Below are 20843 nucleotides of genomic sequence, written 5' to 3'. Positions count from 1 at the left end.
AACTTGAACTTTAAGAAACTAAAGAGCAAACCCAAACATGGAAAAGGGTGTAATAAAATTAGAACCAAGATCAATGACATAGAAAACAAAAAAACAACAGAAGATCAATAACCAAAAGTAGGTTGTGTAAAAATATTTATCAGTAAGACCACCAAACTTTAGCTAGACTGACCGAGGGCAAAAGAGAAGGTACAAATTCCCCAAGTTGGGAATGAAAAAGTAACATCACTCCTTACCATATATAAAAGTAAAAAAGGATGGAAGGGAATATAATAACTGTTTGCTAATAAAAGTATAGTTGATGTACAATATTATGTTATTTTTGGGTGTACAGCAAAGTGATTCAGTTATATATATTTTTCCATTACAGGTTATTAAAAGATACTGAAAGTTGTTCCCTGTGCTATACAGTGAAAAACCCTTGTTGCTTACCTATTTTATGTAGTTTGTTAATCCCATACTCCTATTTTATCCCTCCCTCCTGAATCAGTCATCTTTAAGATCCCATGAAGAAAAGATCCAGGAACGGATGGCTTCACTGGTGAATTAAACCCAATGTTTCTAGAAGAATTAATACCAGTCTTTCACAGCTCTTCCAGAAAGTAGAAAAAGAACCCTTCCTAACTCATTCCATGAGGCAACATTAAGCTTGATTGCTAAATGCAAAAGATATCACAAAAAAGAAAACGATAGACCAATATCCCTTATGAATATAAAGTGCAAAAGTCTTCTACAAAATACTGACAAACCCAAGAAAGTGACATATAAGAGATTATACACCATCATCAAGTAGAACTTATCCTAAGAATGCAAGGATAGTTCAATATATAAAAATCGGTCAATATAATATACCATATTGATAAAGGAGAAAAAAACACACGATAATATCATTAGACACAGGAAAAGCATTGAACAAAATCCAACACCTTTTAATGATTAAAAAAATCAAACTAGGAATAGAAAAGAACTTTCTAACCAAATAAAGGCCATATATAAAAACCCCACAACTACCATCATAGTTAACGTTAAAAAACTGGATGATTCCCCCCTAAAATCTGGAAGAAGACAAGATGCCCACACTTGTCACAGGTGTCCAGCAAACTGTACTGCAGCTGACCAGCCAGGTAATTAGGCAAGGAAAAGAAAGAAATAGCATCTAGATTTACAGAGAGACATAAAACTATCATAATTTACAGATAACATGATCTTATATATAGAAAATCATAAGGAATTCACTAAAAACTTAATATTAGCTCAATATTTAAAAAATCAATTGTATTTGTATGCAGTACCAATGAACATTATGAAAATGAAATTAAGAAAACAATTCCACTTGCAAAAGCATCATAAAGAATAAAATACTTACAAATGAACTTAACAAAAAAAGTGCAAAACCTGCACACTGAAAACTTCAGGCATTGTTGAAGGACGTTAAAGAATAAATAATGCTCCAGAAATTTACATACATACTTAAAGCAATCCCTATAAAAATCTCAGCTGGGGTTTTAGAGAAATTAATAAGCTGATCCTAAACAGAATACAGAAATACAATGGACGTAGAACAGCTAAAATGATCCTGAAAATGAACAAAATTGGAGGACTCACATTTTCAATTTTGAAAACTAACTACAAAACCAGGGATGGAGCCAAAGCAAAAACAATATCCAGTTGTGGATGTGACTGGTGATAGAAGTAAGATCCGATGCTGTAAAGAGCAATATTGCATAGGAACCTGAAATGTCAGGTCCATGAATCAAGGCAAATTGGAAGTGGTCAAATGAGATGGCAAGGGTGAATGTCAACATTCTAGGAATCAGCAAACTAAAATGGACTGGAATGGGTGAATTTAACTCAGATGATCATTATATCTACTACTGCGGGCAGGGATCCCTCAGAAGAAATGGAGTAGCCATCATGGTCAACAAAAGAGTCTGAAATGAAGTACTTGGATGCAATCTCAAAAACGACAGAATGATCTCTGTTCGTTTCCAAGGCAAACCATTCAATATCACAGTTATCCAAGTCTATGCCCCAACCAGTAACGCTGAAGAAACTGAAGTTGAATGGTTTTATGAAGACCTACAAGATCTTTTAGAACTAACACCCAAAAAAGATGTCCTTTTCATTATAGGGGACTGGAATGCAAAAGTAGGAAGTCAGGAAACACCTAGAGTAACAGGCAAATTTGGCCTTTGAATGTGGAATGAAGCAGGGCAAAGACTAATAGAGTTTTGCCAAGAAAATGCACTGGTCATAGCAAACACCCTCTTCCAGCAACACAAGAGAAGACTCTACACATGGACATCACCAGATGGTCAACACCAAAATCAGATTGATTATATTCTTTGCAGCCAAAGATGGAGAAGCTCTATACAGTCAACAAAAACAAGACCAGGAGCTGACTGTGGCTCAGATCATGAACACCTTATTACCAAATTCAGACTCAAATTGAAGAAAATAGGGAAAACCACTAGACCATTCAGGTATGACCTAAATCAAATCCCTTATGATTATACAGTAGAAGTGAGAAATAGATTTAAGGGCCTAGATCTGATAGATGGAGTGCCTGATGAACTATGGAATGAGGTTCGTGACACTATACAGGAGACAGGGATCAAGACCATCCCCATGGAAAAGAAATGCAAAAAAGGAAAATGGCTGTCTGGGGAGGCCTTACAAACAGCTGTGAAAAGAAGAGCGGCGAAAAGCAAAGGAGAAAAGGAAAGATATAAGCATCTGAATGCAGAGTTCCAAAGAATAGCAAGAAGAGATAAGAAAGCCTTCTTCAGCGATCAATGCAAAGAAATAGAGGAAAACAACAGAATGGGAAACACTAGAGATCTCTTTAAGAAAATTAGAGATACCAAGGGAACATTTCATGCAAAGATGGGCTCGATAAAGGACAGAAATGGTATGGACCTAACAGAAGCAGAAGATATTAAGAAGAGGTGGCTAGAATACACAGAAGAACTGTACAAAAAAGATCTTCACGACCCAGATAATCGTGATGATGTGATCACTAATCTAGAGCCAGACATCCTGGAATGTGAAGTCAAGTGGGGCTTAGAAAGCATCACTACAGACAAAGCTAGTGGAGGTGATGGAATTCCAGTTGAGCTATTTCAAATCCTGAAAGATGATGCTATGAAAGTGCTGCACTCAGTATGCCAGCAAATTGGGAAAACTCAGCAGTGGCCACAGGACTGGAAAAGGTCAGTTTTCATTCCAATTCCAAAGAAAGGCAATGCAAAAAAGTGCTCAAATTACCACACAGTTGCACTCATCTCACATGCTAGTAAAGTAATGCTCAAACTTCTCCAAGCCAGGCTTCAGCAATACGTGAACCGGGAACTCCCTGATGTTCAAGCTGGTTTTAGAAAAGGCAGAGGAACCATAGATCAAATTGCCAACATCTGATGGATCATCGAAAAAGCAAGAGAGTTCCAGAAAAACATCTACTTCTGCTTTATTGACTATGCCAAAGCCTTTGACTGTGTGGATCACAATAAACTGTAGAAAATTCTGAAAGAGATGGGAATACCAGACCACCTGACCTGCCTCTTGAGAAATCTGTATGCAGGTCAGGAAGCAACAGTTAGAACTGGACATGGAACAACAGACTGGTTCCAAATAGGAAAAGGAGTACGTCAAGGCTGCACATTGTCACCCTGCTTTTTTAACTTATATGCAGAGTACATCATGAGAAATGTTGGACTGGAAGAAACACAAGCTGGAATCAAGATTGCTGGGAGAAACAATAACCTCAGATATGCAGATGACACCACCCTTATGGCAGAAAGTGAAGAGGAGCTAAAAAGCCTCTTGATGAAAGTGAAAGAGGAGAGCGAAAAAGTTGGCTTAAAGCTCAACATTCAGAAAACTAAGATCATGGCATCCGGTCCCATCATTTCATGGGAAATAGATGGGGAAACAGTGTCAGACTTTATTTTTCTGGGCTCCAAAATCACTGCCAATGGTGACTGCAGCCATGAAATTAAAAGACGCTTACTCCTTGGAAGAAAAGTTATGACCAACCTAGATAGTATATTCAAAAGCAGAGATATTACTTTGCCGACTAAGGTCCGTCTAGTCACGGCTATCGTTTTTCCTGTAGTCATGTATGGATGGGAGAGTTGGGCTGTGAAGAAGGCTGAGTGCCGAAGAATTGATGCTTTTGAAATGTGCTGGAGAAGACTCTTGAGAGTCCCTTGGACTGCAAGGAGATCCAACCAGTCCATTCTGAAGGAGATCAACCCTGGGATTTCTTTGGAAGGAATGATGCTAAAGCTGAAGCTCCAGTACTTTGCCCACCTCATGCGAAGGGTTGACTACTGGAAAAGACTCTGATGCTGGGAGGGATTGGGGGCAGGAGTAGAAGGGGACGACAGAGGATGACATGGCTGGATGGCATCACGGACTTGATGGACATGAGTCAGAGTGAACTCCGGGAGTTGGTGATGGACAGGGAGGCCTGGCGTGCTGCAGTTCATGGGGTCACAAAGAGTCGGACATGACTGAGCGACTGAACTGAACTGAACTTCAAAACCAGAGTAATCAAGACAGTGTGGAAACAGCATAAAGATAATACAGATCAGTGAAACAGAATTGAGAGTCCAGAAATAAAGCATTACGTTTAAGATCTGTTGATTTTCTACAAGGGTGCCAATACAATTAGTGCTGGAACAACTGAATAAAGTTGGACTCCGACCTCACACCATACACAAAAATGAATTCAAAATGAACCAGTGTCCTAAAGATAACTAAAATTATAAAACACTTCAAGAAAACATAAGAATAAATCTTCATGACCTTTGGTCATACAGTTTCTGAAGTATGACATCAAAAGCACAAACAACAAAAGAAACTTCTATTAGACTTAATAAAAATGAAAACTCATGCTACAAATAATACCATCAAGAAAGTCAAAAAGCAACCGACAGAATGGGAGAAAATGTTTGCAATTTAGTAAGAGACCTGCATTAAGAATGTATAGAGAACTCAAAAATACAAAAACAACTGAATTAAAACTGGGCAATGTATGGGAATTTCCTGGTGGAATTCCATGCTTTCACTGCCAACAGCCTGGGTTCAATCCCTCGTCAGGAAGCAAAGATCCCACAAGCCACTCAATGCAGCCAAAAAAAAAAAACGAAAAGGGAAAGGATTTGAATAGGCATTTCTTCAAAGAAATTATTTTTTTAAATATTCAACATTATTAGTCACTAGGGAAATGGAAAAAGTACAGTGAGAGACCACTTCACATCCATTTGGTGTGGCTATAATAAAAGATAATAACCAGTTCTGTCAAGGATGTGGACAAACTGGAACACTCATAAACTGCTGGTGGGAATGTAGAATTATGCAGCCCTCTGGAAGATAGCTTGGCAGTTTCTCAAAATGTTAACACAGATTACCACTCCTAGGTATATACTTGAAGGAAATGGAAACACATGTGCACCAGTAAACTTAGACACAACTCTTCACAGCAGCATTATTCTTAATGGCCAAAAAGTGGAAGCAACCTAATGTGCATCTACTGAAGACTAGATAGATAAAATGTGGTATATCCATATAATGAAATTGGCAGTAAAAAGGAAGGAAGTATTGATGCATGCTACAACACAGTTAAAAATCAAAAACACACTAAGTGAAAGAAACCAGTCACCCAAGACCACATTTTGTATGGTTCCATGTTACAGAATGTGTGTCCCCACAAAATTCATATGTTGAGGCCCTAAGCCCCAGTGTGACTGCATTTGGAAATGAGACGAAATTAAATTAAATAAATCATAAGGGTGGGGCCTTAATCTTATAGGACTGATGTCGTTATAAGAGGAAAAGACACCAAAGAATTCTCTGCCTACACAGATACACACACCAAGAGGCCACGTGAGGAGACAGCAAGGTCACCTACAAACCGGGAAGAGAGGCCTTAAGAGAAGAAACCAATGCTGACGTCACACTGATTTTGGCCTTCCAGCCTCCAGAACTGTGAAAAAATAAATTTCTGTTGTTTAAGCTACCTGGTGTGGTGTTCTACTATAGGAGCCCTAAGGAACTACTACATTCCATTTATATGAGATGTAGGCAGATCTATAGAGACTGGAAGTAGGTCAGTGGCTGTGCAAGGCTGGATCTGGGGTGAGGGTGGAATGGAGAATGACTGCTAACAGGCCCCAGGTTTCTTTTTGGGGTGATGGAAACCCAAAATTAGGTGGTGTGATGGTTGTAAAACTCTGTGTACATACTTAAAACACAAGTTGCATGCTTTAAGTGGGTAGATTTTATGAGTGAATTTATGGGAATTATATCTCGAAAATGCTAGAAAGAAAAACAACTTACCAAGTGTTGTATAATTCTGGGAAGAAATGTAAAACATGTGAAATATTTCCTAACAGAAGTGGAAAAACATTTCAGTTGCAATTCTTCTTCAGAAGTCTTTTCAAATATTGAAAAGGAAGTTGCACAAGCTATAAAAAATGCCATCACTGTCACAACTGAAGGCATTAGGAGTTCATCTTTTAATAGAAGGGGTAGCATACTATATAGGAAAAAAAAAATCAAAAGAGAATTGTCAATTCAAACCACAATCACTTTGTAAAAAAGTTTTAAATGAGTTTATAAGTACTATACTGAACATACTATATTGGAAATTGGTTTGACTCACCTAAATGTTGACACAAGTAAAAACCAAGTAGACATAAAAGGAATTTCACTTAAAACTAAGCAGACTGGTCTAAAATAACAGAGAAAAATATTTTAGAGAATATAATTTCAATGCTTATATGTAAAAATGTGAACACATTTTATCTGATTTTTGACACAGCTTAAAAAAAGCACAAAACACAGCCAGCAAGGTCTCCACAGGGACTACTGATTTCATTTTTTAAAATAACTATCAATCCAAACTAAATGAATCTAGACAGAGAGAAGGTATCAGCTCATCATAATAATTGGAAAACTTCTTCCAGTATCATTAATGAAACATTTTTTTTTCTCTGTCATACAAACAGTAGCTTAAAGAAAGGATAAACAACTGAACATTCAGAGAAACAAGCTTTTCCATATATTCCATCCAAGTTGGTAAATATGAATATCCTACTTGGTATGAAAGTTTTCAAACTTCTTTTTTATACTCTCCCGTGTGACCTAATAGCTAAATTAAAAGCTAAGACAGGATCATCGGCCACTGAATAGAGGCCAACAGAAGCAAAGAAAAATGATAAAGGGTTGATAATGGTAGAATAAAAGGAAAAAATGAGGACAGGGCTACATGAAAAGAGAAACAGTAGAGAAGAGGAAGACAACACCAACATCTGGACCAACTGGCTTTATTAAAGAGCGGATTAGGGTCATCGGTCCAACATCTGTGACCTCCTGAGCACCACCCCTGGCCGGTATTACCTTCTGGATTCAACTGTGGCAGTGTTCATGAAGAAGGGGGCTAGTCAGAAGACCTAAGTCCTAGTCTCATCCCTGACACTTACCTTATGACCTTGAACAAATGATTAGTTTAACCTTTTTCTTATGTATATATGGAAATAATAAGAATAACCTGGATTGCTGAGTAGTTGAAAGAACTCTTCCAAGTTATTATCTAGTGTTTATTTTGCAGTAAAAAAAAAACTTTACTATTGATGGTAGTTGTTGAATTATATTTGTTGTTGTTTTGTTGTTATTATTATTAGGGGTCTCCTTATTTTAAAAGGTTTTTGTATTCTATTTCTTAAAAAGGATGACTTATGGCAACTAGTATATGAGATATGAAGCCTGGGATTATAACTGACTGAAAACTACTACACTAAAAGAAAATACTACAGGACTTTCATTGCTTGATGCTTTTAAAATCACTATGTATTTCTGTTAATTACAAGCATTTAGTAGGTGCTCAATAAATACTGGAGAAGGCAATGGCAACCCACTCCAGTACTCTTGCCTGGAAAATCCCATGGACAGAGGAGCATGGTAGGCTACAGTCCATGGGGTCACAAAGAGTTGGACACGACTGAGCGACTTCATTTTCAATAAACATTATTTTCTCTTTCTGGGTCAGAATCCTTTGCTATTTAATCGCTTGATATTCATTTATTGAAAATGTATTATGTAAAGTGTTAGTCACTCAGTCGTGTCTCTTTGTGACTGCATAGACTGTGGCCTGCCAGGCTCCTTTGTCCATGGAATTCTCCAAGCAAGAATACTGGAGTGAGTAGTCATTCCCTTCTACAGGGGATTTTCCCAACCCAGGACTGAACCCAGATCTCCTACACTGCAGGCAGATTCTTTACCATCTAAGCCACGGAGAGAAGGGGACAACAGAGAATGAGACGGTTGGATGGCATCACCAAATCAATGGACATGAGTCTGAGCAAACTCCAGGAGATAGTGAAGGACAGGGAAGCCTGGTGTCCTACAGTCCATGGGGTTGCAAAGAGTTGGACACAACTTAGCAGCTGAACAACAACAGTTATGTACAAGTATTGCTCTGAAAGGAATGCAATGAGAAGACAGAACTCAGCCCTTAGCTTCAAGGTACTTAATATTTATAATCAAGCAGCAAAATCCTCAACATCCTCAACCTCTTCTTTCACTACCTTGTTCAAAACAAATTCTGGTTCTCTCCCCCTGAGGAAGAAACTGCTGCCCCACTGCCTTCTCCACTGTGCCTGTTTTATTGTTCCCATTTCCCCAACCTTCAAACAGTTCGGCCCAGAGCAGAGAAAGAACCTCCTTGATCTTCATACTGACTTCATACCAGCTCTCCCTCTCCCTGCCCTAACAAGCTCCAGCTTTGAATCTCCTGTCGTCAAGCTTTATTCCCTATTATTTCTCATCTTTGTTATCATCCACCAGCCTCAAGAATCACTTCCCTCATTACTCAATAATTTCAACTCCTTACACACTGTCTGTCTACAAAAAAAAATACATGATTTTCAAGTGTCCAGCAATCACTTAATATTTCCCTAGTCTATTCCTACTCTCTGTCTCTTTAGAAAAATAGTTCACACTTTCTCCTCTCTCCTCATATTCCCAACATTTCCAACCTACTCTGACCTAATGACTTTGCCTTCCATTTCAGTAAGAAATTTGAAGCAATGAAAAGAGAACTTTCACAGACATCACCATCACATTAGCTCTCTTCCTTAGCATCCGTACTGATAACAGCATGCTCTTGTTATTAAGATGAACCACGCATGCACCTGTTCATAGCCAACCCTTCCATTTACGCTCTAGATACCACTCCGGCTCCCTCTCTGAAGGACACTGCTCCTGAAACTCTACTCTCTCCTGTATCACTAGTGTTCCCTTTCTACTGACCATCTTCTGGCATTATCTCTTCTATCTTAAATAACAAACCTCTTTGTCCCCAACTCCTCTGCCAGTTTTTGCAGAATTTCTCTGCCCCCCTTTTCAGCAAAACTCATTTAAAGAACTGCCCACCTGTCCCACACCATATACAAAAATTAACTCAAAATGGATCAAAGATCTAAATGTAATTCTTAGAAGAAATATGAGGACAAATATTACCTTGGATTTGGCAATGGTCTGTACGATACAACATCCAAAGCAAACACAATGAAGGAAAAGATAAATTGGATCTCATCAAAATTAAAAAATGTTCATGAAAGAACATTATCAAGAAGGGGAAAACTCAAAGAATGGAAAAAAGTATCTGCTTATCATATATGTGATAAAGGTTTAATACCCAGAATACATAAAGAACTTCTAAAACTCAACAAGAAAAAGATAAACAACCACTTTAAAGCTGGGCAAAGGATTTAAATAACAGGCATTTCTCTGAAGGAGATACACATATTGCCCGATGAGGACATAAAAAAGATGCTCAACATCATTAGTCATTAAGAAATGCAAATCAGAACCACAGTGATATACCATTCTATACCTACTAGGATGGCAAAGATAAAAACAGACAATAACAAATGCTGACAAGGTTGCAGAGAAATCAGAACCCTCATACATTACTGGCGTGATGTAAAATGGTATAACTTCTGTGGAAATTAATTTGGTGATTCCTCAGTAAGTTTACAGAATTACTATGAGACCCAGAAATTCCACTCCTAGGTATAAACCCAAGAGAACTGAAAATACGTGTGTATATTCCCAATAGCCAAAAGGTGAAAACAACTCAAAATGTCCATCAACTGATGTAGTATATTCATCCATGCAATATTATTCAGGCACAAAAATGAATGAAGGCCTAATACATGGTACAACAGGGATGAACTCTGAAAACATGCTAACTGAAAGAGGTTGTCTGACAAAATGCCACATATTTTATGACTGCATTTATATGAAATATCCAAAATAGGCAAATTCACAGAGAAAGTAGATCAGTGGTTACAAGCATTAAGGGAGGGGGAGAATGGGGAATGACTGCTTAATGGGCACAAGATTTCCTTTTTGGAGAGATGAAAATATTCTGTGAGTAGACAGTAGTGACGGTTACGCAACACTGTGAATGTACTAATGGTGTATTTTACCATCTGTATGTAACTGTCCTGGTGGCTCAGAGGGCAAAGAATCCACCTGCAATGCAGGAGACAAGGATTCAATCCCTGGGTTGGGAAGATCCCCTGGAGAAGGGAATGGCAACCCACTGCAGTTTTCTTGCCTGGAGAATTCCATGGACAGAGGAGCCTGGTGGGCTACAGTCCATGGAATCACAAAGAGTTGGACATGACTGAGCGACTAACACTGACTTTCTTTTCACTTTCATATATCTTTTTAAAAAGATCTATACTTATCTTCAATTCTTCTCTTCTTGTTATGTCTTAAAGCCACTAATCAGGCTTTTCCCTGCCTCACTCTGTTAACACTAGCCGTTTCAAAGTCACCAGTGACTTCCACTTCAGTACAACAGTCTGTTCCTAACCCTCATTTTATTTGACCTATTAAGAGCATTTGATGCAACTGATCACCTCATTCTATTGTTCCCTGAATATATCAGGCATACTCCCATCTTAGGGCTTCGGCACTGGCTGTCTAGGATGTTACTCTCCCAGGTATCCACTGGGTTAGCCCTCATCTCCTCCAGTCCACTCAAATATCTCAACAAGGTCTACCTCAACATCCTCATAAAACTGCAACCTGCACTTGCTCCTTTATCCCACCTCCAATAACTCTCAGCTGCCCTTAATCTCCTTTATGTATCCTTTATGGCCTTTATTACCTTCTAACACACTTTAATTTCTTATTTTTATTTAATTATTAGTGTCTGTCCTCGAGAATCAAACCTAAGAAAGTACAAATTCTGTTATGTTTTGTTCACAGATATATCCCAAGTGCACAGAACAGTACCTGGCAAATAGTAGGACCTCAATAAATATTTACTAAATGAAATATTCATTTAATGATAGATTAGCTGGAACCAGATCGAGAAGAACTTTTAATGTTAACTTTAAAATATCTGATCAAAATTAAAGTCACTTACTGTTATAAATAATCAAAATACAGTTGTAGAGTCTGAACTCCCAGAAATTCAGGGACCGCGAGCTAACCTGAATGGTCAGATTACAGGTCATGGATCAAAGACATTTCTACAGAGTAGAAATCCTGGGGGAAATTATACATGTTTGAAAGCAGCACCTCTCCATAATTTCATCCCCTGGCACTTGGGATTTGTAAAGGGTCAGCTGAGGCTCACAGAACAGGGCTCAGATCTAACTCAAGTTTAGACTTTGTGGGCGGCGGGGGCGGGGGGGTGAAATTATTCTGCCCTCTCAGTCTACAATTGTACAAGACTGTTTTGTTCAGAGGAAAGAGGCCTGCCCCATAGGTCAGCTTACTCTAAAGCTCTGCACTGAGGTTTTAGTCCAAAGCTCCACCTAATAAGAGCAATACTTCCTTCCACTACTCATTGGTCATTTCATACATGGATCTTTCACAGGAACATAGCAAACACAGGGTGAGGTGGGACAGTCATAGGTGGGACTGAGCTAGGACAGGATTCAAGTACTCCACGGTGTTCTGGGCATTATTTTAATAGTGGGATAATATACCCCCAAATGCCACCCAATTTCTATGAAATCCGAAAAAAAATTAATGCTCCTAGATTTAGAGACTTCCAGTAGAGTCTAAACAAGTCTTGACAGAAGAACTAGAAAGGAGGCAACATATAAAAAAACCCTAAAGAGGTCAACAGAGAGAACCAGGCTATTGAACAGTAACAGAAATGAATGAAATGAAAAAGGCAAAGAGGACAAACAGGCTTCAACCAGAGCACAGCGTCTTTAGAAGACCATTTTTATTAGCAAATTCAAAATGAAAAAACAGGAAGAAATAATAAGTATGTCAGAAATGATTCTATAAAATTTTACCAGTTTAAAGTATAAAGAAGTAAAATTGTAACAGGTCATCATTCTAAATATGATTTTATGAAATAATTTTATGCAACTATGTAACATTGGTATAGTTTTGATTTGCACTTAGATGATTACATGTAAGTATTAGATTCATGTATATATCATAAGCACATAATAATAAATAAAACACATACTTGAAACCATTTTACTTACAATGATACCAAAAGAATGGACTTTTCATGTACTTGGAAAGAAAATAAAAAGAATGATAGTGCACAGCTAACCTTCAAGGAAAAAGACAGAAAATCAGATACAAAAACTTACAATAGCAACTTAAATATGTCAGATTAAATCATTTCAAGTAACATTTTCAAGTTTAATACAGCTTCTAGCTAAAAGGAAAATTATATACAATTGTAAGAGGCATAATATTTTATTCAAATTTAATTATCAAAATATTTTGAATATTAACTATTGTAATACTTAACCATCTAAAACAATTTCACTGAGTCTCTGTTATTAATAAACAGAACTACTAAATACTTCAGACACAATAATCATACCTTCATCCTCCCTTAGAAGCTCTGACAATTTAAAAAGTATGAAGTCAAGAAGGTCAAAATGTGAAAGGGACAAAATAAATCTATTTGAGTGTTTTTAAAACGTGCACTTCAATAAAACATATACAGTGTTTATAAAGTAATTATTTGCTATCTGGGGTTTTAAATTAAAACTTAACTCTATCTTCGGGAGTTTATACTCTGCATATTAGACATCTCTCTCTATACACCCAATCCAGTTGCTCAAGCAAAAAACCTGGCTCACTATCTTGTACATGCTTCACATCCAATTCATCAGCAAATTCTACCTACACCATCTCCTAATACAATATTCACCCCACTTCTTTCCATTCCACCCTGCTGATGGTGGCAGAGGAGTAGTCTTAGCCACCCCCATCTTCCTCTTGGACCACTACAATGACCTCCTAAGTGGTAATGCTCTTGTTCCCTATAATCCATTCTCCATCTAGCCACAATATCAGATCATGTAATTTCCCTGGTTAATATCTTCCAATAGTTTCCCATTACACTTGCAATTAAAATCTAAACTTCTACATAATCTGGGTCCTGCCTTCCTCTTCCAATCTATTTCTTAATGTCTCCCTCACTCATTTCACATCAGTCATTTCACACTTGTCCCTTTAACGTCTCAAACATGCCAAACGTGTTCTTGCCTTAAGGAAAAAAAATTTACTTCTTATCAAGTCAGAGCCCAGATCGTCCTGTAATTGGTTACTTCTGACCAGTCATTCAGTTCAAGGCTCAAATGTCACTTCCCTAGAGAAGCCTTCTTTTATTCAACCTAAAGTAGTGCTACCCTAACCAAACCCCACCAGCCCTCTTTTCACATAAGACTACTTTCTTCATAGTCTTCATTACGCCCAGATATTCTCCTACTAACTGATTCATTTTACTTACTGTCCTTGTGCCAACTAGCGTGAGTGTCCCCAGTTGAGAAAGCAGGGATAATCAGCTGTCATTCATTGGCATGCCAGAACTGAGGAGAGGACCCGGCACGCTACAGGGCACTTTAAAAATACGTCTTAAAAATAACAGGTAAAAATCACTTGGCCACTACAGATTTATTAGTACTCATACTACCAATTACCTCAATTATAGACCTATATTAAGAAGTAATTCAATCTAGACTGAAAGAAAAACACTTTAAAATTATAATGGGAAATGTTTTTAAAGCTAGTCAAGAAGAATTTAAAACATCAACAAAAGTAACTCACTACGTTTTTTTATTTTTTAAACACAATGGTTGGTATTAAAACACAACAAACAAAATTAGAAGAGTAAGAGAAAGAAAATTTTTTTTCTGCTTTTAATCCTAAGAGTAATCATCTCTAATATTGCTACAGTTACCAACACTCTGAAATCTCATTTCAGCACCTTTGAAATATATAGTTATTTAGCATGGAATAACAATTTTACATAAGCTTGCAAATATTTCAAGTTAGGCCTACTGAAGACATCAGAATATTACTAACCACATCCCTCCTATTCTAAACATCCAATAGAGTATTAACTATGGATGACTTACTATGCCCAGAGTTCATCCTCCTATTCTAAACATCCAACAGAACATTAACTATAAATGACTTACTATGCTCAGAGTTCATTCACAGAAACAAACAACAGAAATCATCAATAAGAAGGTAATTTTTTTAAAAAAGAACATGAAACTATGCTTTTTGCACTGTGGAACTGACAGGCACTTTTGAAATACCTGACTGATATGCTCTGCTCTGGCTTGCTTTTAGAATGCAATGTACATAAGTGGCAGTCCCGGAATTGAAACCCTAATTTCTAAAATGTTGTCCCTTTAGAGAATTCCCTGGCAGTTCAGTGGTTAAGACTCCACACTTTTACAGCCGAGGGTATGGGTTTGCCGTCTGGTTGGAGAACTGAGATCCTGCAAGCCTCGTGGCATAGCCAAAAATTAGGAAAATAAAAAATAAAACGTTGTCCCTTTAGAAATCCACTAAGACTATTTTCATAAACTAAATTTTTTGACATTTTAAAAAGATAGTCTTTAAATGTCATTTTATAGACCAAGGTACCTGGAACCAATTTTAAACACCACAGAAATACAACCAGGAGGAATTTATAAGCCCACTCAGAGAAACCCAAAATGTAGAATATATACCCAGTCTATGTTCCAACTGACATAAGTCATCTTCCTAAAAGGGAGATCTGTCCCCTTTCCTCCAAAATCTTTTGTGCTCCTCTTGCACACAAATCAAGCCCCAAATTATTCAACCCAATATACAAGGTCTTACACAATTTGATCTTTCTGACTCTTCTCTCTCCCTATATACTCTCCTAACCTCGACACACACACCCCTACATAAGTCACACAAATCTCATTGGCTAACAGTTGTTCCCACATGATTCCTTATCCTTTCCCACATCTGTACCTTCCAGGTCTTCCTCCTGTCTTAACCTAGTCGAAATCTTGCTCAGTTGTCAAAATTTGGCTCCAATCCCTCTTGCTTTAAGAAACTCTAAAATCTGCCCTCAAAGTAATGTCTCCTTTTCCCACATTATCATAGCACTCCACTGTACCTGACAGAACTTAATAGCCCAGCTTTAAAGCATAACAATTTAAACATGTCCATTGCCACTGTTTTCTTCTTTGCATTCCCTTACTGACCAACACGAGGAAGTTAAATAGTTGTTGAATTAAACTGAAAGATTCTGATTGCTCAGCCTACTCCAAAACAGCACCTAAGTGTGTCAAACGCTCAGTAAATGTTTGCCAAATAAATGAATGTCTGATATCTCAATCCAATAAATCCTGTTCAAAGCAGGAATATAATTACTTATATTGTTAAAAGATCAATTGCAGCAAGAATTAATTATCTAAAATAATGGGAAACTTACCAGAGTAAATCTGAATCCTTTAGGAGAGGGATGAAGTGTCAATTTTATACATGCAGGAAGCAGGCTCAAAAATGTAAAACAAAAGCTAAAAAATTAACAAAAATCAAACATTTATTTTCTTTATAGAGGTATAAAACTAAAGCAAAGAAACATTTTTTTAAATGTAAGGATCACATTTATCAACTTAAATTGATTTCTAGTTCAAGTTTTTTTATGTATTAAATAATAAATTCAAGACCAAATAACATTTAAAGAAAATCCATACACTGAAATATGTACACACTTTAATATATATGTGATTATAGAATACAGAACAAAACACTGTAGAACTAAATATTGCTTATGTTATTTTAGTATTTAGTATCTATTCTGGGAAAGATACAAAGATAGACAGCTAAAAGTCAATCAGCAAACACTCAAATATCATGGACTCAATGAACATGACTAAGAAAACTTCAGGAGAGTGAAGGACAAGGAAGCCTGGTGTGCTGCAGTCCACGGGATCGCAAAGAGTCAGACACGACTTACGGTCTGAACAACAACAAGAAAACAAGAAAATAAAACTAGGTACAAAGAAACAATTCTGTATTTGTTATGCAAACATTCATAAAATTTACTCACAAGAGAACCTCGTTAGCCCTCATTTCACAAAAGTTGATTATCTGATTTTCAACCCATGGTAAATCAGAAAGAACAAGCTGGAAAGGGAGTGGGAAGGTGCCAGAGCTTCTCCTTGTGATGACTGATGGGCAAGGAGGAAAAACAACTCAGCAAGAAGCACAGTTGGAGCCACTTAGTACCAAGGTAAACAGCCTTTAAGCCCTGAAAACAATAGTTAGAAGGCAAAATAATAACTGATTTTCCCACTTGAGGTAGCTTTGTGGCTTGTCAGCTTTACTAGTCTGCTTCCTGTTAAGGCGGGCTACAATGGATATTCTCCAAAAGAACGGGAGGAAAGAGGCATGCGGCACACTCACGCCTCCCAGTCATTCAAACACTAGGGATGGTGCTGCTGGAAAGAGATCTGCAGATTAATTAAAGTCCCTTCTCAACTAATCTTAAGGTAATCAAAAGGGTGCTATCTTGGGCCTGAATCACTTGGAAGCCTTTAAAAGAAGGCTTAGTGGACTTCCCTGGTGGTCCACCAGTTAAGAATCTGCCTCCCATTGCAGTGGACATGGGTTCAATCTTTGGTCCAAGAAGATTCCACAAGCCGCACAGCAACAAAGCCCTTGCATCACAACTACTGAACCTGTGCTCTAGAGCCCATGTTCGGCAATAAGAGAAGCCACCTCAGTGAGAAGCCATGAGAAGCCCAGCTCTTCACAACTAGAGAAAGCCCACATGCAGCAACAAAGACCCAGCGCAGCCAAAAATAAGTAATAAATTAAAAACTCAAATGCTTTATTAAAAAAAATTGTAAAGAAGGCTTAGTTCTTCCCTGAGCTCAGACTCCAAACAGCAGTGGGCGGGGGAAGGGGGAACGGGGAGGAGGCGGGGATTGGTACAGCTCTCCCCTCCCCAGATACCCTCTCCTGAATGCCTGCCTGCGGACTTCCAGTTTGCTTAGCCAACTCACACAGCTGTATAAGCCAACTCCTCGGAATAAATTCACACACACACACACACACGCACACACACAGTGACCTACTCCTCATTTTACTTCTCACCCAGACTGATACACCACTGAAACTCATGACTCTTCAAGGTCATGGTAAATCATGTTTAGTATACTCTGTTTAAGGAAGAGGGAAGTAGTAACAATAACTTTCACATAAAATGTTTCAAATAAAAGACTTCTGTTATACAGCAGCATAAGTTTACAATATGTGGACTATTCACTAGTGAAGTGGAGAAGGAAATGGCAACCCACTCAAGTATTCTTGCCTAGAAGATCCCGTGGACAGAGGAGCCTGGTAGGCTGCTGTCCATGGGGCTGCACAGAGTCGGACGCGATTGAAGCAACTTAGGATGCATGCATGCATTGGAGAAGGAACTGGCAACCCACTCCAGTATTGCCTGGAGAATCCCAGGGACAGAGGAGCTTGGTGGGCTGCCATCTATGGGGTCGCACAGAGTTGGACACGACTGAAGCGACTTAGCAGCAGCAGCACTAATGAAGATTACCTTACTCCTATGATGCCAGATAAGTGAGATATTGCCATGACACTTTAAGAGTAGCTTATAAAACACTATATACAAACTTCATGTCTCTTACCTGATCATTATCTGGATGTGATGTGGCAAAATATCCCTGATCTTGAGAAAGACACTGAAGCTGCACCAAATATTGGCTACTTTATCCTAAAAAGAAATTTGTTAGTTTTACCTTCCAGTATGATTAAAAGAAATATTAAACTCCACAAAGTCCTAAATCTCTAAAGAGATAAACTTTTGGGTCATGGGAAGCGTTTGCTAACAATTTCATAACTAAGCTGATTAAACTCTCCAAAGAACACACACACAGTCAAACAATGGGAACTTTCATTTTTTGCATGGGAGGTGATCTAAATCACTAGTCAATCATAATTTAGATGCTCCCAAAAAATACTTAATATTTTTCAAGGAGCAGCCCATTATCCCTAAATACTTATTCATCTTTGGGAATTTATCCAAAAAAATCTTTACTTTTTGTATTCTAATTGTATTCTGATTTGTAGAATACATGTTGTTTGACCCATTTACCGCATGCCTACTAGCTACTAGCAACGATAAGATAATGACTACTAGCTACTAGCAATGGTAAGAGTCAACTGTTAATGAATCAGCAAGTTTGAAGACATTGGCCACTGTGCTAGAATCACTTTCAAAATCATACTTGTAACTACAGTTCTCTGATCATGAAACCCATCCTCTGCAAAGCTGCTTAACTCACAGCTATGTAGGCATCACATCAAGAAAGTAACTATCACTGACAACTGTACCATCCTACTTCCCTCTGTTGGGCCAATGAAACTGCTCTTCAGACTTTGAGGGCAACAAGTGAATGAAGGTGACCAACAACACCATAAAAATGCATGACACTCATTTTTATAATTACCATGATAAACACCACTGCTGAAATAGAAGGAAAGGCAAATAACCAGGCAGCTTACATGGAGAATTAAACTTTTCTTTATATAAGTGTTAAGGTTAGAGGATATATAAAGAAGTTAGGAACACAATTCTGAGTTCAAACTACAGCTCTGCCATGCACTAGCTGTATGAACCTCTGACCTCAGTTTTCTGATCTGTAAGACGGGGTTTAGCTATCTCATAGCTATGGCTAAGGATCAAATAAAATTACATGTGAAGTGTCTGGGACCTAGTAAGTGGAGGGGATGGCAATAGTGACTGTTTATGATTATCAGTACGGTCATCATCATTATCCCAAGTGACATACAAGGCATACATTTCTGTTCCTTCACAACACCAAATTCTCTTAGTCTGTTTCTCTTCAATCTTCCCACAGACTGACTGAAAGATATTCTATAGAATTTTATATATTCAAAAATTAGAAAGATACATATGCTTTTCTAATTCTTTTTAAAAGAAATGTTTATTCAAAAGCAAATTATCTATAAATATATTGTCTCTAACTTTATTAAAAGACCTTTTTGTTTCAGAAAAATGGTTTGTTTAATTTAATTACTGACTCTAAATCAAATTATCCATGCAATAAAAGTTTAACAACAGTGATTAAGCTAGCATTAAATGAAATGAAATGAATGATTCTCATTAAAAATTACTATGGATGAAGGTTATATATCTCATAAGGAATTAGGAGACCTTTCTGAAGCAAACATGATTATTAGTTTAATAAATAATGTCCTAGGACTAAATAGAGAATATAACCCCCTCCCTCCCAAAAAAAGTCACAAAACTGTTAACTTTGTAGCTGCAACTTTTCATGCTGTCTTTCATTATGGACTCTATTTCATTAGAAAAATGTATAACTGAATTATATGGATCTCATGGAGGCATAAATACTACCTACTCATGTAATGTACTAGAACATGCCAGCTGAGCTAGAGGTTGTGCACCAGATTAAATAACTGGCAAGGATGACTGCAGGGAGAGAGCAGCTGAAGTCACTATTCCTTGTGAGTCTTCTACATGAAATCCCCAAAGGTCACAGAGAAAGGCCTGTAACAGAAAGGAATGAGGGAAAAGTCCTTAAACATGCCTCAAACAACCCACGATCAACTGGAAAGAGTCTTCTTAGAACTTGCAAGGTTTGTTCCCTTTCTGTAAAGAATGGCAGCCAGCAGAGAACGAAGGAAGCCACGACAGTACAAGCCAGCTTAATTAACAGCACCAACCTGGAACACAAACAGAGGGAAACAGTGAGACAGAGAGAGGCCAGTAATTCTGAGAAATCAATCTGTGGCTCACTCACTATAGTAAACGCAAATGTCCGGTAATGAGAACTCTGTGCCACCAACACAGGTTTAAGATGAATGAGAGTCGACTTAAATCACGGTTAAGGAATTTATAACTATTAATATGTGCAATTCCCCAACAAAAGACTATCACCTTCCTTAGTAACACTTAACTTAGATGCCACTCCTAGGCAGCCATGAAGAAAAATGTCAAATTGGGATGTCTTTCTAGTAAGTATACAACATGCTCGAAAGGGATGAAATCCTACAGCAATGTTCTACCAAGGCAGTCCACATTGCTGCTACTGCTAAGTCGCTTCAGTCGTGTCTGACTCTGTGCGACCCCATAGATGGCAGCTCACCAGGCTCCCCCGTCCCTGGGATTCTCCAGGCAAGAACACTGGAGTGGGTTGCCATTTCCAGTAAATATACATATTTTAAAATATTTATTTATTGGCCACAATGCATAGCAAGCGGGATCTTAGTTCCCCAACCAGAGTCAAACCTGCAAACTTCCCTTACAGTGGAAGTGCAGAGTTTTAACCCCTGGACCACCGGGGAAGTCCCCATAAATAGTCATTGATCAAAATATTTTTCTCATTAGGAAGAGTTAAAATAAAAGAGTATAGAACATAACAATCTCTCTTAACATTCACCCCACAGCCACCAACACATTAATAAGAAATCACCAGGAGGCAAAGTGAAAGACCACC

General features: G+C 37.9%; 1 protein-coding gene across 1 annotated transcript in view; it reads right to left on the bottom strand.

Moving 5' to 3' along the window:
* ALG6 (ALG6, alpha-1,3-glucosyltransferase) overlaps nt 1-20843 on the bottom strand; it is a 56746-nt gene that overhangs the window by 3041 nt on the left and 32862 nt on the right. The window contains exons 9-14 of the mRNA XM_018045050.1: nt 19935-20070; nt 17988-18073; nt 15770-15854; nt 12534-12604; nt 6668-6736; nt 6343-6541 (exon numbers count right to left, since the gene is read on the bottom strand). Of these exons, the coding sequence (XP_017900539.1) occupies nt 6343-6541; nt 6668-6736; nt 12534-12604; nt 15770-15854; nt 17988-18073; nt 19935-20070 (646 nt within the window). The remainder of the gene's footprint in view (nt 1-6342; nt 6542-6667; nt 6737-12533; nt 12605-15769; nt 15855-17987; nt 18074-19934; nt 20071-20843) is intronic.

This window comes from Capra hircus, chromosome 3, assembly GCF_001704415.2.
Source record: "Capra hircus breed San Clemente chromosome 3, ASM170441v1, whole genome shotgun sequence".
NCBI classification, from domain to species: domain Eukaryota; kingdom Metazoa; phylum Chordata; class Mammalia; order Artiodactyla; family Bovidae; genus Capra; species Capra hircus.
This window is presented reverse-complemented; position numbering and strand designations above follow the sequence as displayed.